This window comes from Andrena cerasifolii, chromosome 10, assembly GCF_050908995.1.
Source record: "Andrena cerasifolii isolate SP2316 chromosome 10, iyAndCera1_principal, whole genome shotgun sequence".
In the NCBI taxonomy this organism is placed as follows: domain Eukaryota; kingdom Metazoa; phylum Arthropoda; class Insecta; order Hymenoptera; family Andrenidae; genus Andrena; species Andrena cerasifolii.
Window position 1 is genome coordinate 11,642,796 of NC_135127.1, and position 26,512 is coordinate 11,669,307.

General features: G+C 47.7%; 5 protein-coding genes and 1 long non-coding RNA gene across 9 annotated transcripts; 4 read left to right on the plus strand and 2 right to left on the minus strand.

Moving 5' to 3' along the window:
- The first annotated feature begins 2,451 nt into the window (after positions 1 to 2,451).
- On the plus strand, positions 2,452 to 3,519 carry LOC143374292 (uncharacterized). The gene is made up of 2 exons (XR_013086638.1): positions 2,452 to 2,569; positions 2,803 to 3,519. It is a non-coding gene; the product is annotated as an uncharacterized LOC143374292 (long non-coding RNA).
- A 2,779-nt stretch (positions 3,520 to 6,298) lies between these two features.
- On the plus strand, positions 6,299 to 9,158 carry LOC143374287 (small ribosomal subunit protein mS39). 2 transcript variants are annotated; one of them, XM_076822293.1, is made up of 10 exons: positions 6,299 to 6,474; positions 6,612 to 6,714; positions 6,797 to 6,994; positions 7,074 to 7,321; positions 7,380 to 7,488; positions 7,560 to 7,899; positions 7,967 to 8,172; positions 8,247 to 8,579; positions 8,663 to 8,875; positions 8,959 to 9,158. In XM_076822293.1, exons 1-10 carry the CDS (start codon positions 6,446 to 6,448, stop codon positions 9,124 to 9,126), a joined length of 1,947 nt encoding a protein of 648 aa, XP_076678408.1. In that variant the 5' UTR covers positions 6,299 to 6,445; the 3' UTR covers positions 9,127 to 9,158. The 2 variants fall into 2 exon arrangements, with proteins under 2 accessions (XP_076678408.1, XP_076678407.1); XM_076822292.1 differs by having other exon boundaries at positions 6,300 to 6,474; positions 6,609 to 6,714.
- A 134-nt stretch (positions 9,159 to 9,292) lies between these two features.
- LOC143374289 (uncharacterized) lies at positions 9,293 to 12,082 on the plus strand. 2 transcript variants are annotated; one of them, XM_076822296.1, is made up of 5 exons: positions 9,293 to 10,095; positions 10,247 to 10,577; positions 11,172 to 11,377; positions 11,529 to 11,635; positions 11,675 to 12,082. In XM_076822296.1, the coding sequence occupies exons 1-5, from the start codon at positions 9,575 to 9,577 to the stop codon at positions 11,788 to 11,790; spliced, it is 1,281 nt and encodes a 426-aa protein (XP_076678411.1). In that variant the 5' UTR covers positions 9,293 to 9,574; the 3' UTR covers positions 11,791 to 12,082. The 2 variants fall into 2 exon arrangements, with proteins under 2 accessions (XP_076678411.1, XP_076678410.1); XM_076822295.1 differs by having other exon boundaries at positions 11,529 to 12,082.
- Positions 10,583 to 16,509, minus strand: Mor (SWI/SNF- related protein mor). Its single transcript, XM_076822291.1, has 7 exons — positions 15,875 to 16,509; positions 15,339 to 15,458; positions 15,143 to 15,256; positions 13,122 to 15,078; positions 12,734 to 13,047; positions 12,185 to 12,641; positions 10,583 to 11,375 (listed from the first exon to the last, which is right to left on the minus strand). Exons 1-6 carry the CDS (start codon positions 15,989 to 15,991, stop codon positions 12,192 to 12,194), a joined length of 3,072 nt encoding a protein of 1,023 aa, XP_076678406.1. The 5' UTR covers positions 15,992 to 16,509; the 3' UTR covers positions 10,583 to 11,375; positions 12,185 to 12,191.
- A 1,359-nt stretch (positions 16,510 to 17,868) lies between these two features.
- Positions 17,869 to 23,408, plus strand: LOC143374290 (ornithine aminotransferase, mitochondrial-like). Of its 2 annotated transcripts, XM_076822298.1 has the most exons (10): positions 17,869 to 18,355; positions 18,722 to 18,827; positions 18,909 to 19,213; positions 19,277 to 19,607; positions 20,061 to 20,444; positions 21,727 to 22,093; positions 22,171 to 22,475; positions 22,541 to 22,741; positions 22,811 to 23,036; positions 23,111 to 23,408. In XM_076822298.1, the coding sequence occupies exons 2-10, from the start codon at positions 18,750 to 18,752 to the stop codon at positions 23,275 to 23,277; spliced, it is 2,364 nt and encodes a 787-aa protein (XP_076678413.1). In that variant the 5' UTR covers positions 17,869 to 18,355; positions 18,722 to 18,749; the 3' UTR covers positions 23,278 to 23,408. The 2 variants fall into 2 exon arrangements, with proteins under 2 accessions (XP_076678413.1, XP_076678412.1); XM_076822297.1 differs by lacking the exons at positions 21,727 to 22,093; positions 22,171 to 22,475; positions 22,541 to 22,741; positions 22,811 to 23,036; positions 23,111 to 23,408 and having other exon boundaries at positions 17,891 to 18,052; positions 18,116 to 18,355; positions 20,061 to 20,776.
- On the minus strand, positions 23,348 to 25,612 carry LOC143374288 (uncharacterized). The gene is made up of 3 exons (XM_076822294.1): positions 25,287 to 25,612; positions 25,075 to 25,200; positions 23,348 to 24,989 (listed from the first exon to the last, which is right to left on the minus strand). Exons 1-3 carry the CDS (start codon positions 25,437 to 25,439, stop codon positions 23,406 to 23,408), a joined length of 1,863 nt encoding a protein of 620 aa, XP_076678409.1. The 5' UTR covers positions 25,440 to 25,612; the 3' UTR covers positions 23,348 to 23,405.
- Positions 25,613 to 26,512: the final 900 nt, after the last annotated feature.

Here is a 26,512-nt window from a genome sequence, read left to right on the forward strand (position 1 = left end):
GAGAGGGGGGGAGGGGGGAGAGGAGGATAGGAGCGAACGTTCCGACAAAAATAAAGAAGGAGAGGAGAAAGAAAAGGACGAACCGAAAAAAGGATGGAACAACGGCACACGGTGGAAATAAGGAGAACAGAGGAGACTGTATTGGAGAGTATCGTATGCGTTCGGTTCGACCTGTACATCTATATAGAGTAGTGTAGTACCGACGTAGGAATAAGGATATGTAAGCGCGCGTGCCCGCGCAACCGACAGCAGATGCGCTCACAGCGCAGCTGTCCTCCTACAAGTGGTTCTCAATCACTCAATGTTTTCCATTCCCTTTCTTCCCTCGGATATGCGTGTCAACGTTAGCCGAAAGAATAACACGGCAAGGGGACATCTCGATAAACTCTCTCAATGATTCCACTATGAATTATTATCTACGCCCGACTCGTGCTTAAATACCGTACAAAAACATTCCGGCTTGCTGGACGAACGGTCTCTCCCGATTGACACACGAGCCGCGCCGAAACTTATCTCGCGATATCGCGCGCCCATTTAAAGGAAATGCTTCGCGGTGCACGCTTGACGCTTCGAACCAGCACGATATTCAAATACAGCTTCTTCGTTTTTTCGTCCGTAAACGGTCAGCGCGGAGAGACGTCGCGACGTGTCGGTGGTCCCTGTGGCCGAGTCACGGCCCACGATGACAGCGGAGCACGTGCTGAACGCGGAGGTTCAGCTGTTCCAGGTGAAAATACGCACGAACTTAGCGATACAGCTTGTTGAACGGTTGAGAAGTTTAATACATTATCGCGCGGCTACATAGTCGCCGCGTGAATCACGATTTCCACGCGACGGGTCTTAACGTCTGCGCGACGCATTTCGAATTCGCGCGATCAACCGTGCAACTGTAACCTGGGGTCACTATCGCCCTGCACACTGGCGAGCGGTTGCACACTTTTGCGAAAACCTACAGCTGTCAATATCTGTATTTCATTAAAACGTTAATTCAGGTCCTCGCATCAACAGGGGTGTTATGAGGTGTGATATATATAAAAAAAAATTCTAAATCATTTGGTGAAAGTTCGATGCAAATCCGATAACAAACGAGCGATTTACTGCCAATGCTGCAGATTTGAAAAGTTCGCCAAAAATAGAAATAAAAACTTATCGACTCGATAGCTACTAATTCTGTGAAAATATATATTCTTCAATTAGTGCTATCTTTTTAACGTTAAGTCAAAGGAATAATTTTATAAACAGTTCTTTCGAATTTACTTGAAGTTGGTAAATAGGGAGCTGCGCCCCTCTTGCCGCAAGGTCCTCAATGACAAAAGATATATGTGCTTCTCTGTCCCCTGCAATGTTTACATTCGTGCGAAAGAGATGCGATAAAATGTTCGTAAAACGCAAACGACCCCCAAAGTACAATTTGTATTCATGTACCCTCCATTTCTGGATGAAGGAAATTCTTCGATTTCACGAGAGAGGATTGCAATTCGTCTACTCGATGCTCGGCGCTCCGCCGTTGACACATTGTAGCCAATGTCGCGAGTCCTACGCAGTCGACGCGGATGCCATCGATCGACGACCGTTCGTAACACGCGAATCGCCGAAAGCGTGGCAACAGATTCGTTCGCTGAAACAAAAATTAGGTCACAGTGTAATCTCCAACGGGCTTGGTAAGAATTTCGTTACGTTACGTCCGAAAGACGGTGCGCAGGAAAGTCCCCGACTGTATCGATCGCGATGCGGCCCAGCTATTGTAAAATTCGACTGACCCTTTTCTTTTTCCGCCGCCGTGGGATAGTTACCTGACGAGGATAACAGAGGAGAACAAGAGGAGCGGTATACGTCACGTATTTGACAGGCGGAGCAAAATTCAGGACAGCTGATACAATTTTGGCGGGCTTTACCGGTGGATCCCGCGCCACAAAGCGGCGCTGGGGAAAGAAGGACGAAGAAGGAGCGCGCGAGGCGCGAGGAGAGGACGGTCGCTGGTAATGAAAAGAAGGAGAAAGAGACGGGGTACGGCAGATGGGCGGGAAGAGGGGGAAAGCAGAGAAAGACGGCGCGAGATAGAGAAAGGGGGCGGGGAGGGGAGAGCAAGAAGAAGCGAGAGAAGAAAGGAGGAAGTTAGAAGGAGGATCGGGGTAGCAGTGGACGAAGACGGAAAGATTAGAGTAGGGGTCGGAAAGGAAAAGGGACGGAAGAGGAAAAGGAGGGAAGCTTCAAAGTTGGTTGTTGCTGCTGTTAAATAAGAATAAACCCCTCCCCACCACGCGGCCCAAGGGGCACCTATATAGCCGGGGGCTTTCATGTACATGGGGCCCAAAAAGAATAAAGCGCCGAGACACCTGGTTACGGGCAGCAGTTTGTCGACAACTCTCTGCGCGGCACGGTCGTCGCGTCTTGGCTCTCTTCACGCTGCTCTTCAGCGGCAGCCTCGTTGTTGTTGGATACACACTCACCGCTCGACCGTCCGAGGAGCACCGCACGATCCGATCGAAAACGGCCACGGGTTTTCGAAGCTTTTCTCCGTCCTTCTTCGTGGCTGTCGCCATCGCTGTCGCCACGCACGCCCGTGCCCGTGGTCCTCGTCGTCATCGTCTCCTAAAAGACACGCCGCGTGACAGTATCGCATCGACAGTGTTGTGCAGTGGGACGAGAAGAAAGGATCAGCAACGATCGGCTCCTCGTGCGATTCCAGCGGCGATCACGCGTCGCCCACGGCACTCTTTCGACCGGGCGAGACGAGCCGACACGGAGCGAGGGGAGACGCAAATTCAAAGGGAGAGCAAGACGGAAAGGAGGCAAAGCGAGGCGCAGGATACACTGGCAACCGGCGAAAGACGTCATTCGCTTCGATTTGGGGGTTAGGGTGTACGCTATACACCGGTAACGTGCTTCGAAACGTGGATCCGCGTGCACGCGCCGCGACTCAACGGTGGAACGTACAACAGCGATCTGTGTGCAGCTCCCCGACGTCGTGTCCCAACGGCCGAGCAGACCCACGAAAATCGCCGTTATCGAAATCGTATGTGCGTCGTAGGTACGTAACGTGACGGTTACAGAATCGCGCCAATTTTCGACGAGATATATATCGGCCCTTCTCTTTCTATCTGCCTCCTCCTCTTCTCTTTCGGCAACACGAACGCGTCGGTCGGTTGTTCCGAGCAGTGTTTGACGTTGAATTACGCAACGCGCGGCTTTCATTGTATTTTCTCGAAGGACCTCGTGCACGAAACCGGGATTCGAAAAAGGATACGTGGACTCGGAAGCCTCGTGTACGAAGAGCAACGTTAGCACACGATATTGGACCTTCGAGTTTCTTTTTTTTTTCTTTTTTTTTTCCGTTAGTGACGTAGGGTTTTTTCGCACGATAGACCGACCCTGTTAACGGTCTCTTTTATGCCTTTTCTTCGCTCGCCCACGGTTCGCGATAACCCGAGGCTGTAATTTCTGGCTCGAAGCGAACCGAGCTCTCTGATTCGGAAACTAACGATCCGAAGGCCGAGTCGGAGAGACCTGGTGCGGAAATACGCATTTACGACACAGCGTTGGTTTTTCGGCGGACGGTGCCTAGTTACGCGCCAATGGTGTTCGACTGGGCGATCGATATCTCAAGTAACGCCACATTTCCAATTCAATTCCCTAACACGCGCATGCAACAGGTCCCCAAACGAAATATGTACGTTTTGAAACGCTGCCTGATTCATCGCTGCTTTTCTTTTGCAAGGGAAATCTCACTCGACCTTGGCCAACGTTCATCGGGGAGAAAGACTTGCATCGAAGATAGGCCGAGATTTGTGACAATGTTCCGTGACTGTGTAATTTCCCAATATTGCACTTGTCCCGGCCTATCGGAATGCATTGTATGCCACCGACGAGAAAGCAGAAGGAAACCGACGATCGGAAACAAGGGAGACGAGCGGGGAGGAGGAGGGGGGCGGCGACGGCGGCTCTCGGGAACCATTATTTTCGGCAAATTTATCGAGGATCCCGGCAGGTTGGGATGTGGGCATTATTTGTCGTAAGATTAGATCAAATTGCACTCGTCCCGGCCTGCTGGATCTGTTCGACGTATCATCAGCCATGTTTCCGGTACCGCACCGAAATACCCTCCCCACGTATTATTAATTCTGTATAGAATCTGATTAAACCGAAGAAATGTACACGCTTTTCGTTAGCGCAACAACGTCACACGTGGCGAGCGTAATTGTATACAAACTTCTCGAATAAGATTAGAATACTACGATGTACTTTGTAAGTTTTGTTTTACGAAATAAAGGAGAAAAAACAAATTCCGTGTACTTTTAATACAACAACCCCTAAGATACGTAATGTCGCGACAAATGGTAAATTGCGCTCTTTCAACGCTACAAGAAATCCTTCGCATTGATAAACTACAAAGGGAGAATGATAGGTGCGTGTCACACGCTGTGTATATTTTTTTTGCGAAATTGAGTTAGTAGCAATAATGTACTAATCGTATAAAATAGAAAAAAAATATTTTTTTCAACGTGAGTTGGTCCATTTTTGCTCTCAATGCCTCGTATAGTCTACTGGTTTTTTCTGTCGAATCTTTTCAAAAGTAGGGGACCGTTCGATAGTAAAAAAAGTCTGATTGAATACAAAGAAGATATTGAAACACAAAGCAGTGCAGTCGAGATTGTTAAATTCGAAAGAGGAAGGAAACATGCTTCCTTAGGACGTACAGCTTATATATATATATATATATATACACACACACACACACATACATATATATATATATGTATATGTATATATATATATATATATATCGATAAGCGATCTGCGATAGATCGGGGGTAAAGGAGAGCTTCATAGGAAAAGCGGCACAGATTTTCTTCCCCCCACTTTTCCATAGAATCTCCTTATTGAAACGACGAAACGAGGCTCGGACTATGTACAGGAATTTGGGGATTCCTTTCTTCGGCCGTCGAGGAAACACGAGCCGTGTAATGCGCGCATTGTCGCCCGGGGTCCCATCTAAATACTATTGAATTCTTTTCCATCGCACGGAAACAGAAGAAGAAAAAAAAGGGAAAATCCGGTGAAAGGAAGCAGGGAAGAAGAAGGAACCGAGGGGTTACGTTACGTTCGATCGAATAAGAAAACACAATAAAAGTAGTGGGGCCCCGGTGGTTCCCGTGTGGAACATGAATCCTGTTTTTCATTCATATTCCTCAGGTAGAAGACGCGTGGTACAACGTGGTGCAAGCATCCCCCTTTAAGAGTCCCACGGTTTGAAATAAAACACCTGGCTTCTTCCCTACGCGCGCACCGTTCAATGTGTACGCGCGCGAGAACACAGGCACGCTGAGGAGCACACCACGTTGCAGAGAGGTTTGCGCGAGCGCGCATTCTCACGGCGCGCGGAGAGGACTGCTCGCTTCTCTTCGCGGACTGGTTTTGGCTTCCTTATAAACTTTATTCAATTCTTTGTATAATATGCCAAAGGGTACATTTCGCGCGCGCGCGCGCGCGCGTCCGTCCGTGCGCCCGTGCCTGTGCGTGTACCATTCATATGCTAAACAATAAATGCGCTGAAAGAAATGAATCTCTATCTTGTAGATACGTCTGCGCAGCTGCCATATTCATGAACCTCTGCCTCTATGCGCCACAGAGGCCGATGCAAAAGAATCCTTCGATTATAAAACCGGGCGAGAATTGATGCGTTCAAGCAGTTTTTCTAAGGAGGGGTCGGTTATTGCGACCATTATTTTTATAACCGATCGACTCGCTCCTTTCCCCTCGTGTCTCCACTGTGCAACAGCGGGAAAGTGAATCGCCGAATCTTTCTTTCTTCTGCCATTTCCTTTAAAAAATCTGCGCCTTGAATCGTTTAATACTCACAAGTATCCAACGCCATTTATCCCCTTGTTAAACAGCAATTCAGAACTATTTGGCTGTAAAAAATACGAATTAGTACTTCAGAAGTTATCAAACGTCACTTTGTAACCTAATTACAATTGCCGACGTTATCTTGATTTCGCGTTTCCTCGATCATCCCTACTCAGAAATATGGGACACGCGAGCACGATGCCACTTCAAAGAACCAAAATCTTTTATTGAAGACAGCCACAGTTCGAATGAAAGAATGGAGAAATATCCAGTCCAAGGTTCTGCGGTATCAAATTTGTTCTTAACATCCTCAAGAAACTATCATTCTTTATACTTACAGTAAGAAGAAGAAAAAAAAAACAAAGCCTGCAGGTAGGCAACCGAACAGATGTTCCAGTAGAAACGACAAAAGCGTTTAGGCCGACTGTAAGCTCCACACGTAGATTCCTTCCTATGCAACACGCCTCGGGCGAGGGAAAGAGAAACAGAATTACATGAAGCGGCACTGTGCAGTCGTGTTTTAACCACGTGGGGTTAAAACCACATTTCAAATTACGATTTACGTTGTTTTATAAGCGATACTAGACGAGCATCTACAATGAATCACTTCAAGCGTATTTCGTATAGGTTAGTACTGTATGCACTTCTCTTAAACAATGACTTAATTCACTCAACTTACTCCGATTAAAGAGGACTCTGAAGTTTACATCGAACCCGCAATAAACGGCACTCATTATTACTGACGTTAATAAACTTTTCAGCAGGAATACATGGTGCCGGTTAAAGAGATCGCAGTCCTCAGCAGCACCAAGCAGTAAGATTCAAATACCACCTAGGATAGAGCGGGGACCTACAGACATTTTGCATGTAAACGAAACATTGGCTTTACCCGAGAGCTATAAATTAGTTCAACGAAGCTACTTGTAATGCTTCTTTCGCTGTCTTACAGGCTCTCGATTGTACAGTACCAAGAGATCCATTGAGGACCAAATATAAGTACCACGATGATCCGTTCTTGATGCCATTGAGGAAGACAGAGTGTCGTTTATACGCGCTGTCCTATGAATCTGGCAAGAAAACAGCAATGTGGGTCCACAAGGAACACAAGGATTTGTTCCCAAAAGACCTCTCCGACCCAAAGATCAGAGTATGCGTTTTGTTTATTACGAGTGGAATCGGAATTGAATACCTAATGCAACTGTAATCTTCACTTTTGCGGCTTACAGGAGTTCCAGCCATTGATAGACTACACGGATAAAAGTCAGGTATCGGAAGAACTTCTTTGGAGCGCTATACAGCGATGTAACACGTCCGAAGCTATCGAGATCTACAAGCTGATAGAAGATGATGTCTCCAATGAAACGAAACAAGCGCTTCTCGAGTTATTGTGCTTTCACAATGGGGAGCCAAATTTATCGAAACAGTTCCCGCACGAACAGTGGTTCTGTAGACACAAAGATAAGAAGATGTGGTTGTGAGTAGCGGAATCAATAAACTTACGACTGGCTACTTTTAACAGTAATGCATTTTAGGCACAACTCAGAGATTGATAAGCTATACAAGTCTCTGATGAATCAAGGTTCTGCGGCGGTAGCTGGAGCTCACAATGCAATGATATGTGCCTACGCGAAATGGTTAAAAGTACAGTAATTGTGATTTAGTTGTAGATTGAACTCCCGACGCTATAACGCATTGCAAATTTTCACTTTCAGCCAGAGGAAGCATGGATACTATACGAGCAATGCAAGAAAGAAAATATACCATTGAACGTTACTACTTACAATTACGTAATAGGCCTGATTCCAGACCATTATGAAGAAAATAACTTGAAAAGGAAGGATATATTATATTCTATTCTCGTGTCAATGGACAAGGAAGGGATTCGTCCAAATGTTAGAACATTGAACGCTGCCCTTAAGGTAGCCGCGTCAATATCATCGCGGAATGATGCTGAGAATCTGGTGAAACATTTGTTCGTAGAATTCAAAAGGCTGAATATAAAATTTTCACTAGCCTCGTATTATCACGCCATTCGCGTATTCTCTCGTAGAGGTAATTGCACTTTCTTCGTATCCTTCGTATCTTTACTTTTCACGCGCAACTTGCGTATTGTCCGCAGGCGAATCGTCGTATAATTCCTTCATGGATATATTAGACGCAGCTGCGAAGGAAAGCTTCACTATGCAAGATCCAATGGACGGGAAATTTTTTATAGCAGCCATGGACGCAGCTTCGAAATGTTATTCTGATTTAGCAGCCGGTCACAAGATAAACGATATCCTTCTTTCCGGTGATCACTATCAATTTATAACGAAAGTAGCGATGGTACGTCGTCATCTTTATACGAAGTTACCCATCTCGGTGTCTATTTCCTTAACACTGTACTTTCCACGCGACAGGAAAACGGCTATTACTATTCATACACGATGCTGGTATTAACAAACAGCACGATCCAAGATTTCTTCGAATTTTACCGAAAGGTTACCCCGTCGATATATATCCCGGAGTTAAACCTGATGAAAGAGATTGTACTCATTTTAAAATCGTATCCACCGGAGGTTGTAGTAGACTATCTACCAAGATTCTGGTCAGATTTGGTGAACTTCGGTTTCATGAACTCCTCGTTGAGTTTCGACGTATTGGACATGATGCGAAAAATCGTTTTACCACCTGAATCACCCTTGATAACATTATTCGCGGATGCGGCCGCGAGTATTTGGGATTTCATAAAGGTTAAATCGCGTATCTATCTTATTCGAATAATATGGTAATAGACAGACGAGGAGTTTAGGAAACAAATAATCTGTGATTGCAGAAAGCAAGGGAGAAGGAGTGCAGCCCGTTTCACAGTAGCACGACAGGCGTCATAGCGCTACTTTTATTACGCAGTGATCGCGTGGAAGAGGCGAGGGAAGTGTTGATGGAAACGGTCAATCATCCCAGCATGTTTATGCCGAACATGGACAAGCTACAAGTGGACGAGCTGTTCGAAAGTTGCATGTCCAAGCAGTGCATCGCGGAAGCTTTCGTGCGTATTATTCTCACCTTTTGTTCTTCCCTTTCTCTCTCGAGCTTATAATAGAAAAGTGTCTGTTTCGTGCTTCCTTTCAGATCGTTCTCGAGTACTGTATAAATTCAGGATTCGAACATATCGTTGAGATGGCGAGGACGCTGCACAACATCGAGCACCTCAGCCCTGCATATCGCAGTAAATTAAGCGAATTAGTGGGCGTTGAAGTATTAGAAATGATAACCTCGTCGGCGTCGACTGAAAAATAATTCTATATAATAAATAAATGTTTCCAACATTACTTAACCGTGTACGTCTGTTTTGCCCGTTTTACGTTAAGCTACGCGAGATCGCAGAAAATCGATATCGGTTTCTAATAAAAATTTTCCATCGCACGTAAAAGGATTTCAATCGGTTTGGCATTCAAAGAATATAAAATTACACGCGTGATTGATATATATTGGTGTCCTTGTCCCTCCAGCTAGGGTACATACGATTAACAAATTAAGTTGCACGACAGTGGGAGGTACTATCCCCCGTCACTCAAGTACTTATTTCCTGCATTGCATAGTTTAACATCGTAACTCACTCGTCCACTTTAAAGACTGGAATGCTGCGATACCTATTGATGCGAGATTCTTAAACGACGCACGGCCCTGTCTATCCAAGTTTTCTCGGCCGATTCCAGAGGAATTGCACGACACCGTCGCCGTAGCGATGGACGAGAAAGGGCACACGCACCTTACGTTGGATTCTGTGCGCGAATTGATAACGCGAGATGAGCCCGACGTGGTGATCACCGACTTGGAAGAAGAGCCGGGCTCGGGCAGAGGTGACAACTACACGTCGATGCTGTACCGTATCCGAGCAAAAGGGCGAAAGCAAACAGCGGACGGCGAATGGATGAATTGCGAGCGCGCGATTATTTACAAAGTTCTGCCTCAGTCGAGGGAGAATCGGGAGGCGTTCAAAAGCGAGCTCCTCTTTCGAAACGAGGTGGCATTCTATACGTGCGTGTGGCCAGCTCTGAACAAGCTGCAAGCGAATGGGAAAAAGGTATTTGACGGAGTGGCCAAGATATACGCGGCGCAGTTTGATCTCATTGCCATGGAGGATCTGAGACAAAGGGGCTTTAAAATGGCAGATCGAAGGAAAGGACTGGAGCTTGACCACTTGAAGCCAGTGTTGAAAGCCTTGGCCGGCTTCCATGCGCTTAGCTTGACCTTCAGGGATACTAGGCAAGTTGTACCAATATCGATATCCTCTTTCTCTTCTTAACTCTTTGGCATCATCGCGCTATCTTCCCCCATTTTCCTTTATCCCTCAATCTTCTCGTATCTGAGATAGCACGTACTTGTCGTACACGTATAAATAATGGGTGTTTCGAAGGCCGGGGGAGTTTGCGAGGCTGGCAGATCCAGACGCGGAGCAAGGTATAGAGGAGACGCTCTTCCGACCGGAGAACAAGGATTGGTATCGCCAGTACTATCAGGTTGCTGCCAAGAATGCGATTCGAATGGTGTCGGACGGTCTTCCTACGCACATGGAGCATAAGAGGGTGGAGATAATGGAGAAACTGCGAGCGTTCCTCGACGACGAGGTGTTCTTCCGCACCATGTGCGAGCTGGCATCCGCGCGAGGGCCTCTCACTGTTTTCTGCCACGGCGACTGCTGGACCAACAATATCCTGTTCAAAGATGACGCTGAACCAAACGAAGAGGCAAGTACCATAGTAAATATTTATTTCACCAAATCAGTCCAGCAAAGAATTGCATATCAAAATTTCTATAAAACTAAATGGTAACTGAACCTGGTCAAAACACAAAACTGACCGAATTGTACTAGGAATCGAGACAAAGTATTCAACCGAGAGATTCTTTTTAGTACAATTTTATTATATAAATTTATAAGATTCTTATATTACGACTCTCTCGTCTCTTTTATCAATAGCTTTATCAGGAAAGTACCATTTTAATACCGGAGCAAAGATTCTTGCACTTCGTGTAGTCATTCGTAAAAAGAACAAAAAGAATTATATAAATCCAACTACATCCTACCGTTATCCGACTCTCAAAGAAGAACATTTACCTTGTCGCGTAAATAAATTATATCCTTCGCGAACGAAGTAGTCGGGGATGGGAACTCTGTGATCTCTGTTCAACGCGGGAATACAAGAAGGTTCCTTGATCTCAGAGGAAAACGAGGCGACTGTAGTGCAAAAATATTTCCTGTTTTTCTCTGCCAATCGGGGGCAAGTAAGATTCGAAACAAACGTCAGACCTTAAATTCCGTTACGACACCACTCTTTCCTCAGGTCGTCTATTTAATAGACTTTCAACTATGCCGGGTTGGTTCGCTCGCCCTCGACCTCGCGAACTTGCTGTACTGCTGCACGACCGGGGAAATTAGACGAGTTCACATGACGCAGCTTCTCCAGCATTATCATTTCCATCTGATGTCTTCATTGCACGCGCTCAATCCGGAAGAGCCGCCGAAAGATCCGTCTGTTATGTGGGAGCTGTAAGTAATACGCTGTAATTCGCCCCGTGCGGATAGTCAAGAAATAGAAAGGAAATGAAAGCACAACGGGATACAAAGCTTCCGAGGGCGGCAGAGCCGCCATTGATCGTTGTTACCTTCGTCCCCTCATTCTCTCCCGGTTAATGTACAGATTGAACGAGGAAATGCGACGCTGCGGACGATTCGGGGTGGGTCTCGCGTTGGACATCTTGCCAATTAGCACGTGCGAGAGCGAGGAGGCCCCGGACTTGTACGAAGGCCCGGAGACAAGCGAGGAAGCCCCGGACTTGTACGAAGGCCCGGAGACAAGCGAGGAGAAGCAAAGCACGCGAGCACCGCCGCGCGGAGGAGCGGAGTGCGCGCGGCTCATGACTGACTTGGTCTTGGAACTCGTGCACAATCACGCTCTGTAGACTTTTACGTACGACCAGGCTACTTTTCTTACGGTTAACACGGTAACTCTGTCTAAAACTTATGCATACGAGAATGTACACGATCGAGCAATCGTAGGCTCCTAACCGAGGGGCTCAAGGAGTACGCGGCGCGCGCTGCAAACGATAACATCCCACTCTCCCGCAAGTATTTTCGTACGAGTTCTGTTTAGTAGCGTCGCGTCATAATCGTCCAATCGCATCGAAACGAGAACGAGTAAACGCAGAAAACCTCTGTACTGCAGAAATAATATATTCAATATTAAAAATTTAATTTATAGTTCTTCTCATTCTACGCTCATGACTCTCTCTCCTCATTGCGACAGCGCCACACCGCGCTATTGCGATCGATAGCTATAACTTAAAGGTAACTCACGACAGAGTTATGCCTGTTGCGGGGGCGTATGCGACGGTGGTTGTTGTGGCTGAGCTTGTGGGCTAGGTGGTTGCTGTTGTTGTTGTTGCTGCGCGCTCGGCTGCCACGGCGGATGCTGATTCTGTTGCTGTTGCTGCTGTTCCTGGGCTAGGCGCTGGTGCGCTTGTTGCCTCGCTCGGAATTCTGCGGCTTTCAATTGTTCTAGATGAAACTGCTGCCTCTCGGTGATCAGCTGCTGCCTCTGGTACTCGAGACCCTCGCGTTCCCGCTCCATCGTTGTCTCTAATTCCTCGAAGTGGCGTAATTTAATCTCCAGTTTTTTCATCTGCGTTTCAACCAGCAGCGCTACCAGAGACTTGATTTTACGTTCCTCCACGGCTGCCAAGTGTTTCGCCTTGACAGCGGCTGCGGCTAACGCGGCGGCAGCTGCAGACTGAAGCTGAGCATCGCGGACCACCTAATTGGGAAGAACGAAAGAAGCATAGGTGTTAAAGATTAATAACCATTAATAATCACAGGAATGCTCAAGGACATAAAACACATGTGTACCTTGTCCTTCTTTTCCTTCGCTTCCATAGCTTCAGCATCTATATTAGCCTTAGTATCTTCCTCAGTCTCCTTCATTTCATCCTCCTTCTTCGTGATATCCAACTGAGTTTGATCCACTTCAGCCTCTTTAGGTTTCTCTGGCTCCTCTTTCTTCGTTTCAATAGGGGTTGGCGTGGCTGAATGCGGAGAAGTAGCTGCTGGCGTCGCGACGCTACCAGTTGTCGAGGGCGCTGCTGTGGTATCGTCTGGAGGTTCGGGCGGTCCTGTGCCCGCTATGCCTGATTGTGCTAATCCTGCAGCTGGATCAAACTTGCCTACAAGAACAGGGGAATGGTAAGAGAAAATTACAGCGCATCTCTCGCATATGCAGAAAAAAACCAAGACTTACCATCTGAATTAGCGCTAGCTTGAACGTTTCTCAAGTGTTGATCCAGTAAAGCAGCTGGTACTTGATCCTTGATAGCTGCGAACTCCTCCATGGCAGCTTTAGCGGCACTTGCCGCGACTCTGGGATCGACAACCGATGCCAGAAACGCGACCGTGCTCATAACAGGATTGCCAGCTTTGGAGAAGGGTATCGGTTGATAAGCCAGCGGACCTAAACCTTCCGGTCCACCCTCCTCCAAATACGGATCCTCTATTGGGAGTCGCAGGAAGTGCAAGATACATTCGTCCTGCGTCCTCGAGCCGACGTGCTCGCAAACTTTATTCCAGTCATCCTTGTGCAACTCCAATCCTTCTAGCAGCAGCAGTGTCTCTTGCTCTGTCCAATCGCGAGTAGCGCCAGCAGCTTGTTTGTTCTTCAGAACCGCCGGTTTCCTCGAATACTGATCGATCTTCAATCCAAAGTTCGCCATCGCCCCAGGTGAAGCCTTCTCCTCCGTGCCCATTCCGCTTGTCACGTTCGACTTCTTTTCCAGATCGAGCAAAGTCTTCGCAGCCGTCGGTTGTGGCGTCTTCGGAGGGTTTGGATTGACGGGAGCTAAACCAGACGGGGTGTCCGACAATACATGGAAATGTGACGTTGGAGGCGGCCCCATCGGCGTTGGCCTTGATTCAGCATCCACTTGGTAATTAATAAGTCCCCACTGTTCCAGAAACGCGTGCACACGCATGATCGCGCAAACATCGCCCGCCAAATTGCGCCTGCAAGCAGTGGACGTAATATATTCCGTGGGATTCAATCTGTAGGTGTCGATCATGAAATTCCTATACGCCAGGTAGATCTCGGGCGTCTTCGACTTATTCTTGCCGTTGAAGAACTCCGACAAAGCCCTCTTCTCGATGGTGTGGATCGAATTGTAATCGAACCAGGCAGAGTAACTAGGCACGACGATGTGATGCGTTTGTTCCGTCACATTATCCTCTGGTTCGTCCCCTTTGGTGCCTTCTCCTCTTTCTTTGCTCGCGTCCCGCTCCTCTCTGTCCTGCGTGCCTTGAGAGCTTCCCTTGTCCACTTCCATCGGTTCATCCAAGTCCGCCATATTACCCGACTTAAGTGGCTGAAGTTCGTTATCTTGCTTTTTACTTCCTGTCGTAGTCAAAGTGGTACCGCTCACCGGAGCGTTCCCTTGACCTGTAACCGGTGGATTCGCAGGCGTAGCAACCACCTCCACGATCCGAGGTTCCGCTGGCGGGTCCTCCATTCCTTGCGTGAGATCGTCTTCCTCCTCCCCGCCGCCGCGCGACTTCTTCGGGGTTGTCAGCGACGAAGTCGAGGAAGCACTTTGCACACCCGACGGGGCTCTTGCGCTTTTACGTTTGCCCAGCTTCGGGGGTGGACTAGGAGACCGCTTTCGTTTCGGTTTCTTCGCCGATGGCGGGGGATGGGATGGTTGAGCCATCAGGTCTTCCACCGAGAGCCTGTACTTGTGTATCTTTTTCTGACCACTCTCGTCTATCTCGTAGTCCTCCTCGTTCATCCACTCGTTGTACTGATCTAAGTCTAACGCCCACGTGGCCGACACTTTGTACACAGACTTCATGTTCGTAGTGCTAAATGTACCTTCTGGAAAATCCCAAGGAAGGTCTAATGTAGTCCAAGAATCATAACTATCTGGGAAATAGTACCAGTGAAGAAGAACGGATCTGTCGCGCCTCATGCAAGGTCGCGCGTATTCTTCCTCCATGGGATCCACCGGAGGGTAAATTATGTGCGTGGCGTCTGCTTCGTTCTCGGCGATAGTGGCCTGATGCCGGCGAATCGCTTCTTTCACTTTCGCAGCCGTCGGTTTGTCTAATTCGGCCCTTACGTATATACTCGGTATGATCAGGCACCTGTTCTGAACTAAGGCTCGCTCTGCTGCCATTAACATTTCCACCGTTCGATCCATGCGAGACCCTGACTGAAAGAACAGTAGCTTGTATATTAAACTGTCCACACAATCCAACCCAACTCTCGCCACTTACCTTCCCAACTGGAAAGTCGAATCTGCGCCATCCTTGCTCCTGTTTAAAACGATACGCCGCAGCAAGAATCTGACATAAACCACCACCTGGTTTAAAGTCTAAGAAACATTTCATCTGAAAATTTCATGAAACATTAACTCCGTAAAGTGGCATTAGAGCTAGAAATATTTAACCACACCAATCGCTGAATACATACTGGAAGCCTTGTCATCGGTGGTTTCGTAACATTCTTTCCTAAATTATCTTCTTGGAATTGCAGTAATTGCACTACCAAAGTGGCTAAACTTTTATTAGTCGGAGGGTCCGTTTGTACATACTGTAACATGTAACGAGAAAACAATGCTTTAAATGCTTAAATGGAACTGTTTTGACTGACTGTCGCATGTATTTATTTACAACACGTCCTTACGAAATTGTAAAGTCGCAAAAGCTCTTATCATAGTAACACGACAATGTGGCGAAATTATAATTGAATCAATGTACAGACACATAGGCAAGCATATAAACAGAATGAAGACATATGCAAGTGATGGAGCTTATGCAGCCTGAGCTGGATATGCGTTCTGGTGGTTCTATCAAATCGAGAGTAGAGTTCGCGCGAAAGAACTGGGACAGTGGTAGAATCATTAAAAACCCAATTGAACAAATGAAACCATTAAAAGCTCTCGATACAGTGCGCGAGTTATGAGCGAGCGAAACGTAGAGGTTTCGACGCCGGGTCTTCGGATGTACCTTTTTACAGTTTTTCAGCAGCCACTGTTTAATTCCATCGAGCTGTGTGAGAATCTCCGGGGACTCGAAGAATTTCGCATTTGGTCCGCCGTCCTTTTTTGGTGCTAACGCGAGCATCTTTTACCGAATATTCACTTAAAAAACTGTCGGGTACGCTACAGGAAAGAACGCCGCGTTTATCGCAAACATGACACGCCTCTGAAGTTGGTCGAAACTATACCATATTCCTGCGAATGCACTTTTCCGCGCGGGTCTAGAAATGCCCTCCCCGCGGGTTCAGAGATTCTTCGCCTAGGAACGAGTATTCGTTAATGAAACGGCGAATAAATATTCTCTGTTCCTCTGGATCCCCTGGCTGCTTATAACCTTAATTGAAAATGCTTATTATTACAACACGAAATAGAGAGTGACTTCAACGATTGGCAAGCGTGCCTCCGCGTGACTTTCAATATGGCGGAGCAATGTTTGCTAGCGTACGATCTTTACCTTCGACCATAACCTAAATAAATTCAACCCGTGTGGTGAAGTTGGGTTATGTGTCGCGAAAGGTTTTATTAAAAAGCAGTAGGGAAGAAAGTAAACGGAAGATTACTTCTTATTAAGATATCTGAATATGTTGCAGGTATATTTTATAAAAATAGTGAATGAATACATATTCTTTCCCACTGCTATTCTGATTATTTTTACGAAGTTCCAGACACACCAATTATGTCTGAAAAGGAGGATACCGATGTGAATAAGGAGTTCGAGAATTTATTATTTGCTGAAGAGAACGCTCAGAATTTAGGATACGAGGAAGGGTACGAAACAGGCAGAAAACGATTAGTAAATGGGTATCATCTCGGGTATCACAGAGCTAGCATATTAAGCGCACAGGTGGGATATTACTGTGGCATCTTGGAGCGGTACTTAAGCGGAAGCGAGGCTAATTCAGGGAAAGCTGTCGACGTTGCGAAGGGACTTTTGCGAGACATTCACAATTTTCCTAGATGTAACAATGAGGCGGTAGATATAGAGAAGAGCATGGATGATATCAAGTTTAAGTATGCCAAGTTCTGCTCCCTAACAAAAATATGTCCATCGTATCCGGAGGCAGAAAAGCTTAACTTTTGATCGAGCGAGAGCATAAAGCAAGAAGATAATGTTATTCTCGAACCGCGCCGCGCGATTCAAACCGGTGGCCGCTGACTCATCACAACAGCTGATGAGTCGGCCGCGGTACCTTTGTAACTTTTTTAACCGCTAATAATCTTCGCGGGACGCTCGCTCGGCAACCGTTAGTTCTGAGAACAGCACCGTTGTGACAACACCTTGTTGATTATCGAAAAGTCTAGTTTTGCTCCCATTTGCGCTACGTGCTGTTTTACGTGAAATTATCCACTCGCGACCCGTTAGTCGCTTCGCGCCCACGCGCCTACGACATTTGTATCGTCTTCGTCCTGTCGGTGTTAATTGTGGTGTACGTCGCTACTGTATTGTGCGTTATCGACCGTCAGTAAGTGTATCGAGTGACGAAATAAACGTGTGTCGTCCGCTGGAGAGGCTAATTTGAATCACCCGTCATTCTTCCGACGAGTCATCCCAACGCCGGCATTTAAATCTGCCCTTCGCGGAAACAATTATTGTTTGAACATTGTAATACCTTTTATTTTTTATAACTATGTTAAGGACCTTGTTAAAGAATGATTTATATTTATTAAGATTTGTCCGAATTAAAAGTTAGGTTTTAAAATTCAGAAAATTTCTACGGTGCCCCAAGCACGCGCTTATTGGTTATTCCAGCACTGCGCCTATGTATAACAAAAAGGATTCCGCTTTCATCTTTATTACAACAAACGAGGGGATGCGACTTGCGTTGCACTTTGGACTGATACGTCAGGCATCACCGATAAGCCACGGCCACCGCTTATCATTCCCGATGCTATTGATAAAAGCACGCACACGGATCCCCAGGTCCGTCTACCTTAATTACCATTCTCTACACCCCAGAATTCACATTAACAATTTACAACAACCAAAATTACCTCAGCGATCCAACTAACTCGCAACCGCCCAATATCAGAATGATCGACGACCAGGTGACGTAGCGACGTCCCTAATCAGTGGAGAGGAGAGCGCCAGCTTATCGTGTTTACACTCGACTGCAAACAGCCAAACATTTCGGCCTCGGATAGGGAAGTAGTCACTTTCGTTACCGATAGGCTGTGAAATTATATCACGTTCCTTATCTCCGATAGGAAGAGCGCGTGACGTGTCCGCACGTATCGAGGAGGAACGGAAGAAGGCACGCGACAAAACTAGCCACGCGGAGGAACATTCAGTAGTACTCTGCATCCCGCCCAATTGTGCCAGGCTCTTTCCGCACGGCAGACGCAGGGTGACTCCTGCCCACGACGCTCGACCGGACGCGGCGAAAGCGAGGCCAGCAGGGGACCATTCGACCAGGGCCAGCTAATACCAGCGATCATCAGCTTCCAGGAGGTAAGCCCACGTCCAATAAACTTAATTCACACGGCGAGACGTATTTCGAGGCGAATAGTCGAGGCGCGTTGTTTTGCTATAGTGATAACGATGCAGTCGCGATAATGTTTCGCGCGACAAACATTAATACCCCCGTCTGATAATACTTATTGTTTTTTCCACCGTTCGGTCTTAAGCGCTAGAGGTGTGCAGCTCGCGAGCTGAAACCATCTCGCCGAGCGATCACAGATAATGCTGCGGCCCCTTGGATTCGCGGCCACTGGTCCAATTACGCGAAAGGGGGCAATCAACCATCGCGATTAATTAGCGCGAAATTTACAGAGCGCCTGATTAACTCATTGTGGCTTTGCGTTGTGATTGCTACAGATTTGCTTAAGAGATTTGGCCCAGAATAATGGAGCCTCTAGCCAGAAGCATGCTGAGAAAAACGGGAGGAGTTTCCAGGGGGAAACTGCTGAACCTGTTCGGCCAGGTAATAAAGCAACAGGAGTAAAGCTAGTCGAGCGGCTCTCCGTGGCCGAGACTGTAGCGCAGAAGCACACTATGATCGTAGGTCGAGAGGAATCGTCGGACGCTCGCGTCGCAGGATGTTTTCGAGCGGGAGTCGAAATACGGCGCGCACAACTACCACCCCCTCCCGGTGGCCCTGTGCAAAGCGGAGGGCGTTTTCATGTGGGACATCGAGGGGAAGCGGTACTTCGACTTCCTCAGCGCTTATTCCGCCGTCAACCAAGGCCACTGTCACCCGAGGATCTACAAAGCTCTCATCGAGCAGGCTAAGGTCCTGACCTTGACCTCCAGGGCCTTTTACTCCGACGCGTTGGGGGAGTTCGAGGAGTACGTCACCAAGCTTTTCGGGTACGTTTCCTGAAACAATAGCAAAGCCAATTCGGATTAATAAGGCGAGGGATTGTTCATCAGGTACGACAAATGGCTGCCAATGAACACTGGCGTGGAGGGTGGCGAGACCGCGTGCAAGCTGGCGCGCAGATGGGGTTACGATTGCAAGGGTATTGCGAAGAATCAGGCGAAGATCGTGTTCGCGGAGGGTAACTTCTGGGGGAGGACGATGAGCGCTGTGTCCTCGAGCACGGATCCAAGCAGCTACAGCGGTTTTGGTCCCTTCATGCCTGGCTTCGAGGTCATTCCCTACGACGACCTCAAGGCGCTTCAGAAGGCTCTTGCTGACCCTACTGTCTGTGCTTTCATGGTGGAACCTATACAGGGCGAGGCTGGAGTGGTGGTGCCAAAGGTAAGCTTTTAAATATCATTCGAATGCTCCATTACACTCATACGTACCAGCACGAACTGTAATCTCAGAGACTTGATATGAAATGAAGAGTAACTTCACCTCAAGTTGAGTCTCGAGTACCTTGCGTCTCGTAATATTACAGTACACTCAGGGGAATCCCCAAGTAACATAGATAGCGATACAGATGCGGTGGAGTACAGGATTTATGTACTCTTCGGGGAACAGAGTTGAAGTTCTAATGCAAATTCAATAAGATTCATTAGGTGATTATAAAAATTTAGTTAAAGAATAGAATCCAGTTTTCTTTTTTGTTTTTGCTGGGACCCCTCGGCCCCTCCTCTGGGTGCACCATTTGGTGGGGTGTAGATTCTTCTTCAACTATGATATCCTCCCAACTGTACACGCACTCGATTCTGGCTATCCCAGTATGACTAACTCTTGAAACTTTCAAAGGACGGGTACCTGCAAGGAGTCAGAGATCTGTGCTCCAAGCACAACGTCCTCTGGATAGCGGACGAGGTGCAGACCGGCTTGGCGAGGACAGGCAAGCGTTTGGCAGTAGATCACGAGAACGTGAAACCGGACATTCTGGTGCTGGGCAAAGCCCTTTCCGGTGGTTTCTATCCCGTCTCCGGCGTTCTCGCCAACGACCCCGTCATGCTCACCATAAAGCCAGGGGAGCACGGCTCCACCTACGGCGGCAATCCTCTGGGCTGCAGGATCGCCCTGGAAGCGCTTCGAGTCCTCGAGGAGGAGAAACTGGCGGAGAACGCGGACAAGCTGGGTCGCCTTCTCCGAGAAGAATTGGGGAAGCTTCCGAAGGACATCGTCACTCTGGTCAGAGGGAAGGGACTGCTCAACGCCATCGTCATCAACGAGAAGTTCGACGCGATGAATATCTGTCTGAAGATGAAGGAAGCAGGCTTGCTCGCGAAGCCAACCCACGGGCACATCATCAGATTGGCTCCGCCGTTGGTCATCACCGAGCCGCAGATCCGCGAGTGCGTCGACATCATTGCCAAAACAATTACTCAGCACGCTAATTAATTAGCGAAGAGTTCGAGGATCTCTTTTCATCGGACGATAAAGGGTCGATAGGCGTCTCCATCCTCGCGGTATTTTTCTTGTAACTCTCCGAGAATCATGTAAATAAATTCGTTTTCGATAAACCAACGTTGTTAGCCAATTACTCAGCGAATCCTGATCGCGGATCATCGTCTCGCGAAAGGTGGGTGTCGGAGAACCGTGGAAGCACGTTTCAGCGAACGAGACGGAGAGGAATTGAGGCGCTTATCATCTCGACGCCACGGAGGCATAAAAATTGGCTCATCGGTCGCTAAGCTGGTTATTAATAGCTTAACGCGATACGGGGTCCTATTTCGTATTCCTCGATCGATGTTTATCTCGAACGGCAGGCATTGCCTCGAGCGCAATAATATCGCGCCTTTGACAAACGTTTGAACGTCCAATCAAGAATCAATTTGCCTTGGCAGGCATTGGTATGCCCGTACTCGTTCAGTCGCGTTATCGGGCATCAATGGTAAGACCGTGGAGAGAACGGTCGATAAACGATAACAGCTCAACCATGTTTTTTTGTCGCGTAATCCTCTCGATCACCAGCTCCGTAATCCGCTCTTTGTCTCATTATTCGCAGTGTTATCATTGTCATAAATCCCCAACGATCGCCGAATTACTCGCCGATCCATCGATTTGGCCTACAGGCACGACAGACGCTCTACGTACCTAAAACAGAGAGCAAATTTTCACACCTTCCTCGACTCGTTCTCCAGGATTAACGCATTGTTTGCTGTTTTTCGTTTGCCTTGGCACGTTGGCGCCGCGATGAACGGCGCCCCTCGATACCTCTCATTATCAGATACGGACTTGTTCAGTTGCATCCCGAGGAATTTATTCGAAATCCTCGCTGGGCGTATCAACTGTATACAAAAACATTCCGTGCAAATAAGTAATACCCTCCCTACTCTCGCTCGCGTCGATATAAATGGGAGGATCATTTGCGAATTCGCGGACAGTTTGCTTTTTGCGTTGGCAGAGGTGCAGGCAATCTCGGTCTTCATTCTTCTCGGCAGCTACGGGTAGTAAATAATCAACAATGCAGCCAATAAGGTCAAGAATCCTCGGCACGACCAAGGAGCTGGGTTTCATGCGGTTTCTAAGCTCGCAGGAGCTAATCGAGCGGGACGAGAGCTTCGGTGGCAAGCACTTCAAGCCTCTTCCAGTGGTGTTGACCAGAGGCGAGGGTGTCCATTTGTGGGACGTCGATGGGAAGCGTTACCTAGACTTCCTGGCCGGTTTCTCGACCGTGAATCAGGGCCATTGCCATCCCCGCCTGGTCAGAGTGATGAGGGAGCAAGCTGGCAAGCTCACTCACACGTCGAGGGCCTTCTACTCGGAACCACACGGCGAACTGGGGGAGTACCTGACGAAGCTCCTGGGATGGGACAGGTTCCTGCCCATGAACACTGGTAGGAGCAAGGGACAACACCAGAATGCCAGCCACCGAGCTATTTCTCATCGAATTTGTGTCTCTACGTTGTTCCAGGCGTGGAGGCTGGAGACACCGCCATCAAAGTAGCCAGACGCTGGGGCTACAGGGTGAAGAAGCTGCCGAAAGAGCAGGCGACCGTGGTGTTCGCGAGGAACAACTTCTGCGGACGCTCAATTGCCGCGCTGTCCGCCTCCACTGATCCCAATTGCTTCACGGATTTCGGGCCCTACGTGCCACGGTTCGACAAGGTGCCCTATAACGATCTCAACGCGTTGGAGCAGAAGTTCAAGGAGGACCCGACGGTCTGTGCCTTCATGGTGGAGCCGATTCAGGGAGAAGCTGGAGTCGTAGTGCCTAAGGTAAGTCTGCGCATAGTGACGGAAAAGGTAGAGGATTCCCAGGAACCTGGACCTTGTTTTCGTAGGATGGCTACTTGAAAGGTGTGCGAGATCTGTGCACCAAGTACAACGTGCTGTGGGTCGCCGACGAGGTGCAGACCGGCTTGTGCAGAACGGGGAAACGATTGGCAGTGGACTACGAGAACCAGAGGCCAGATATTCTGATTCTGGGGAAGGCGCTGTCCGGAGGACTGTACCCGGTTTCTGGGATCCTGGCCGACGACCAGGTTTGCAAATTGTGTGGTATGAATTATGGAATGGGGCAGGTTTCGACTGGGGACCGATTGACTTTATAGATAATGCTGTGCCTGGAGACTGGCTCGCATGGTAGCACCTTTGGAGGAAGTCCTCTTGGGAATAGGGTTGCCTTGGAGGCGGTGAAGATCTTGGAGGAGGAAAATCTGGCGGAGAATGCGAGGAAGCTCGGGGAGATCGTACGGCAGGAGCTGCAGAAGCTGCCGAAGGATATAGCGACGGAATTTAGAGGTCGTGGTTTGCTGGCTGGACTGGTTATTAATAAAGGTATTTAAAGAATTGCTTGTAGAAAAGCAATTTGGAACGGTGTCAGGGAAGAATCTAATTCCCCTGTGTTTCAGACTTCGCTGAAGGCTGGAACGTCTGCTTAAAGCTGAAGGAAGCTGGCCTGCTAACCAGACCGGCTCACGGCCAAATATTGAGGATATCCCCGCCGCTGACGATCACGGAGGAGCAACTTAGGGAGGGACTGAACATTATAACGACCGTCCTGAAGAACTACAAATGAAGTATTAGCGACTCCAAAGAAACACTGAAACATTAGCAACAACATTTTACACAAGAGAAACGACAGAATGCAGCATACAAAATTATGTACAGATGTATTTTTTACCGCTAAATATAAAATCGATGTACCTATAGCTGCGACTCGTGCCTCTTCAAGTGCCTGGTCAAGCTGAACGCCTGGGAGAACAGCTGGTTGCACTGGTTGCACTTGTACGCTTTGGCGCCGGTGTGCAGTGTCAGGTGTCTCTTCAAATGATTCGCCAGCTTGAACCTCTTCCCGCACAGTCGACACTGGTGCTGTCTGAGAGACGCGTGCGAGGCCTCGTGGTTCTTCAGGTGGCTCGACTGTGAGAACCGCTTCCCGCATATCTTGCACTCGAATGGCTTCACCTTCGTGTGGATCCTCAGGTGCTCCACGAGGTTGCCCTTCTGGACGAAGCACTTGCTGCAGTACTCGCACTTGTGCGACCTGGTGGCCTTATGCGTCCGCAGGTGGACCTCCAAGTTGTAGGCCTGGCTGAATCTCTTGTCGCAGATCTCGCAGTGCAGCAGCCCTTTCCCAGTGTGCAGCCTCTCGTGGGCCTTCAGGTTCTTCAGAAGGCGGAACCTCTTCTTGCAGGTGACGCATTCGAAGCTCTTCTCGTTGCTGGCATTGTCGGAGCCCTGCTTGTGGCTCTTCAAGTGGTCTCGCAGGTAGGACGGATAGGCGAACACCTTGTCGCACATCTTGCACTGGTGCACGTTGGTTTTCGTGTGCAGTCGCATGTGGGCGTTCAGTTTGCTCTTCGAGGAGTAAGCTTTGTCGCAGGTCTGGCACTTGAACGGTTGTTGGCCAGAGTGGGACAGCTGGTGGGCCATTAATTTGGATTTCTGGGAGAACAGCTTGGGGCATACCTCGCATTTGTACTTTTTCGATTGGACGTCCGCTGGGCTTTCTTCGATCTCGGGCTTGTAATTGAGATCGGGGGGACACAAGGGGTACCTGTCGATATCCTCTCCTCTGTCCTCCGTACGCGCAATGTCCTTCGCGAATGCATTCTGTACGCGCTGAGGACTGCTGCTTTGGACCTCCTCTAGATCTATATTCTCGGGGAAACTGAGATTCTGTATCTCGTTGTTGTCGGCCGTCGTGGGCCTCTGGTAAGACAAATTCTGAATGGAGTTCTCGACGGAGTTGATGGACCGCTCGTAGCTCAAGTTCTGGGGCACTTGGTTGGAATTGTCGCAGATATCTATGTTCTCATTGTCGCAAGATATCTCTACGTTTTCCGTGCTATGGGCGATATTGTGGCTCATCAGCTGGGTCCTGTTAGTGAAGGTATGATTGCACAGGGAGCAATGCAAAGCGCAAGCAGCGCGGCTAGAGTTCTCCCCGTTCGCTGGAATCATTTGCATCATGTTCGATCTGATCAGAGGGGACATCTGCGCGTTCTGAACGCCATCGCTGGCTAAATTGGAGCTCAGGTGACTGAAATTGAAGTTTAGATAGGGGTTCTGAGATTCAACTATGTGCATGTGCTGCATAGGTATGTTGTCCTGAATGAAGGGCAGATGCAGCCTGCTGTGAGCGCAGAGCTCCTGGTAGCTGGTGAACACAGCCCCGCATTCCATGCACTTCGCAGTTTTGTGCGAACTCTGAACTGGCACGAAAGCTTGGTTCTGCTGATACAGTTTGCATCCGGAAACTGTGGCGTACGACGTTAAACCAGAAACCTACGAAATCGACCCTTATTACTCCACCCGACGCATGCAAAGTCTCGGTGCAAACATCTACGTTAGAAAATCTCGACCTCGGTACCTTCAAAGCGGCTTGCCTCAATGCTCTATCCGCCGCGCGACATTGCTCCCTGTACAATAGAGCAGACTCCGCTCTGGTTACGCAGCGATCACACATTTTCTCCGGGAGACCGTCGCCTTGCCAAACCTGATTGAATACGCATACCACGAGTGTGAAAATAGGCGTGATAATCGCGTAAAGGGTAGAATAAACTCGATGAAGGTATTTATTACTTCTAGGCAGGACAAAGACCGTAATTTGGCAGCAAGAGAGGAGCCGGCAGGTCCCACGAATAGACAAACCATTTTGTCCCCATCTTCCCTCAAGCATGTACGACATAATTTGCCAATATTCTCGCTGTCGATTTCCTTAGTGACGATAAACATTGTAACGCCTTAATAATAAATGTCAAATATGGAGCGCGACCGTCACCATTTCTAGGTTAGCATTTTGTTTTGACATTTAAGCGCAACGCCATTTTCTTTTCACTTATCGTCGTTTCAGTACGAGACAAGTGATGTCGCCGGACGATCAGAAACGAGGAATTTAATTACCGACTTATACAATAGCGAGGTAATTAATTTTAATTTTCGTTCACATTTCTTCCGAAACTCTGCAAAATACGAAAACTACAAATTTGAAGCAAATATCTTCAAATAAATACAAGTATATTATAATTAAACAGTAGACGAACCCGAATTAATTTTGCTAGAAGTAGTAATTTAGTAAAAAAAATTAAAACCTACTTAAAAAAAAATAATTGTTTCCCTTATTTAATCTACGACTCTCATATAGGTAAAATACAGACCCACCACTGATTGGCAGATACGACACGGTGGTGAACAGTTTATTCGTAACAAAAGTTAGCGTATATTGTAATTGGAAGATCCTTGCTGAGAATAAAAATTGAGAAGATACAGAGTGTTTAAGTAGCTTGAATTTTGTAATTGAATAACAAAATGTTTTGTCGGTAAGCATCGGATCTTTCATCCGAGTTCATTCTGCGTAGCATAGGTGTTACCATGCAGGTACACACGTTTAATTAAAGATTCTTTTGAATTCGATAATGACAATTTTAACTTGAGCTGCTGATTAGTTAACGTTTGTAGTCGAATCCAGTTTAAATCCTTATCTCATGTGAAACAATGAATATATTGTCGATAAGGAAGTCCCCAAATCTTACGACCGTGCTCGTTTTCTCGTTCATAGACGTCGCTAAAGGGCCCTATTGCAAGAGCAGTCATCTGTATTCAATCTATTTCGTGACTCGGTATGATTTAAGTTCACCTAGCATAGCATAGTTCAGGTATCGATCAAGATAAATCGAGCAAAGTGCCGGAGTACAACATGTAATCAAAGAAGCTCGCGATACTTAATAACTCTCTCTGGCACCCAAACACCGTATTTATCTGGATTCACTAATGCCTCGCATCATGCCAGCCAGTGTTCCTAAACCACA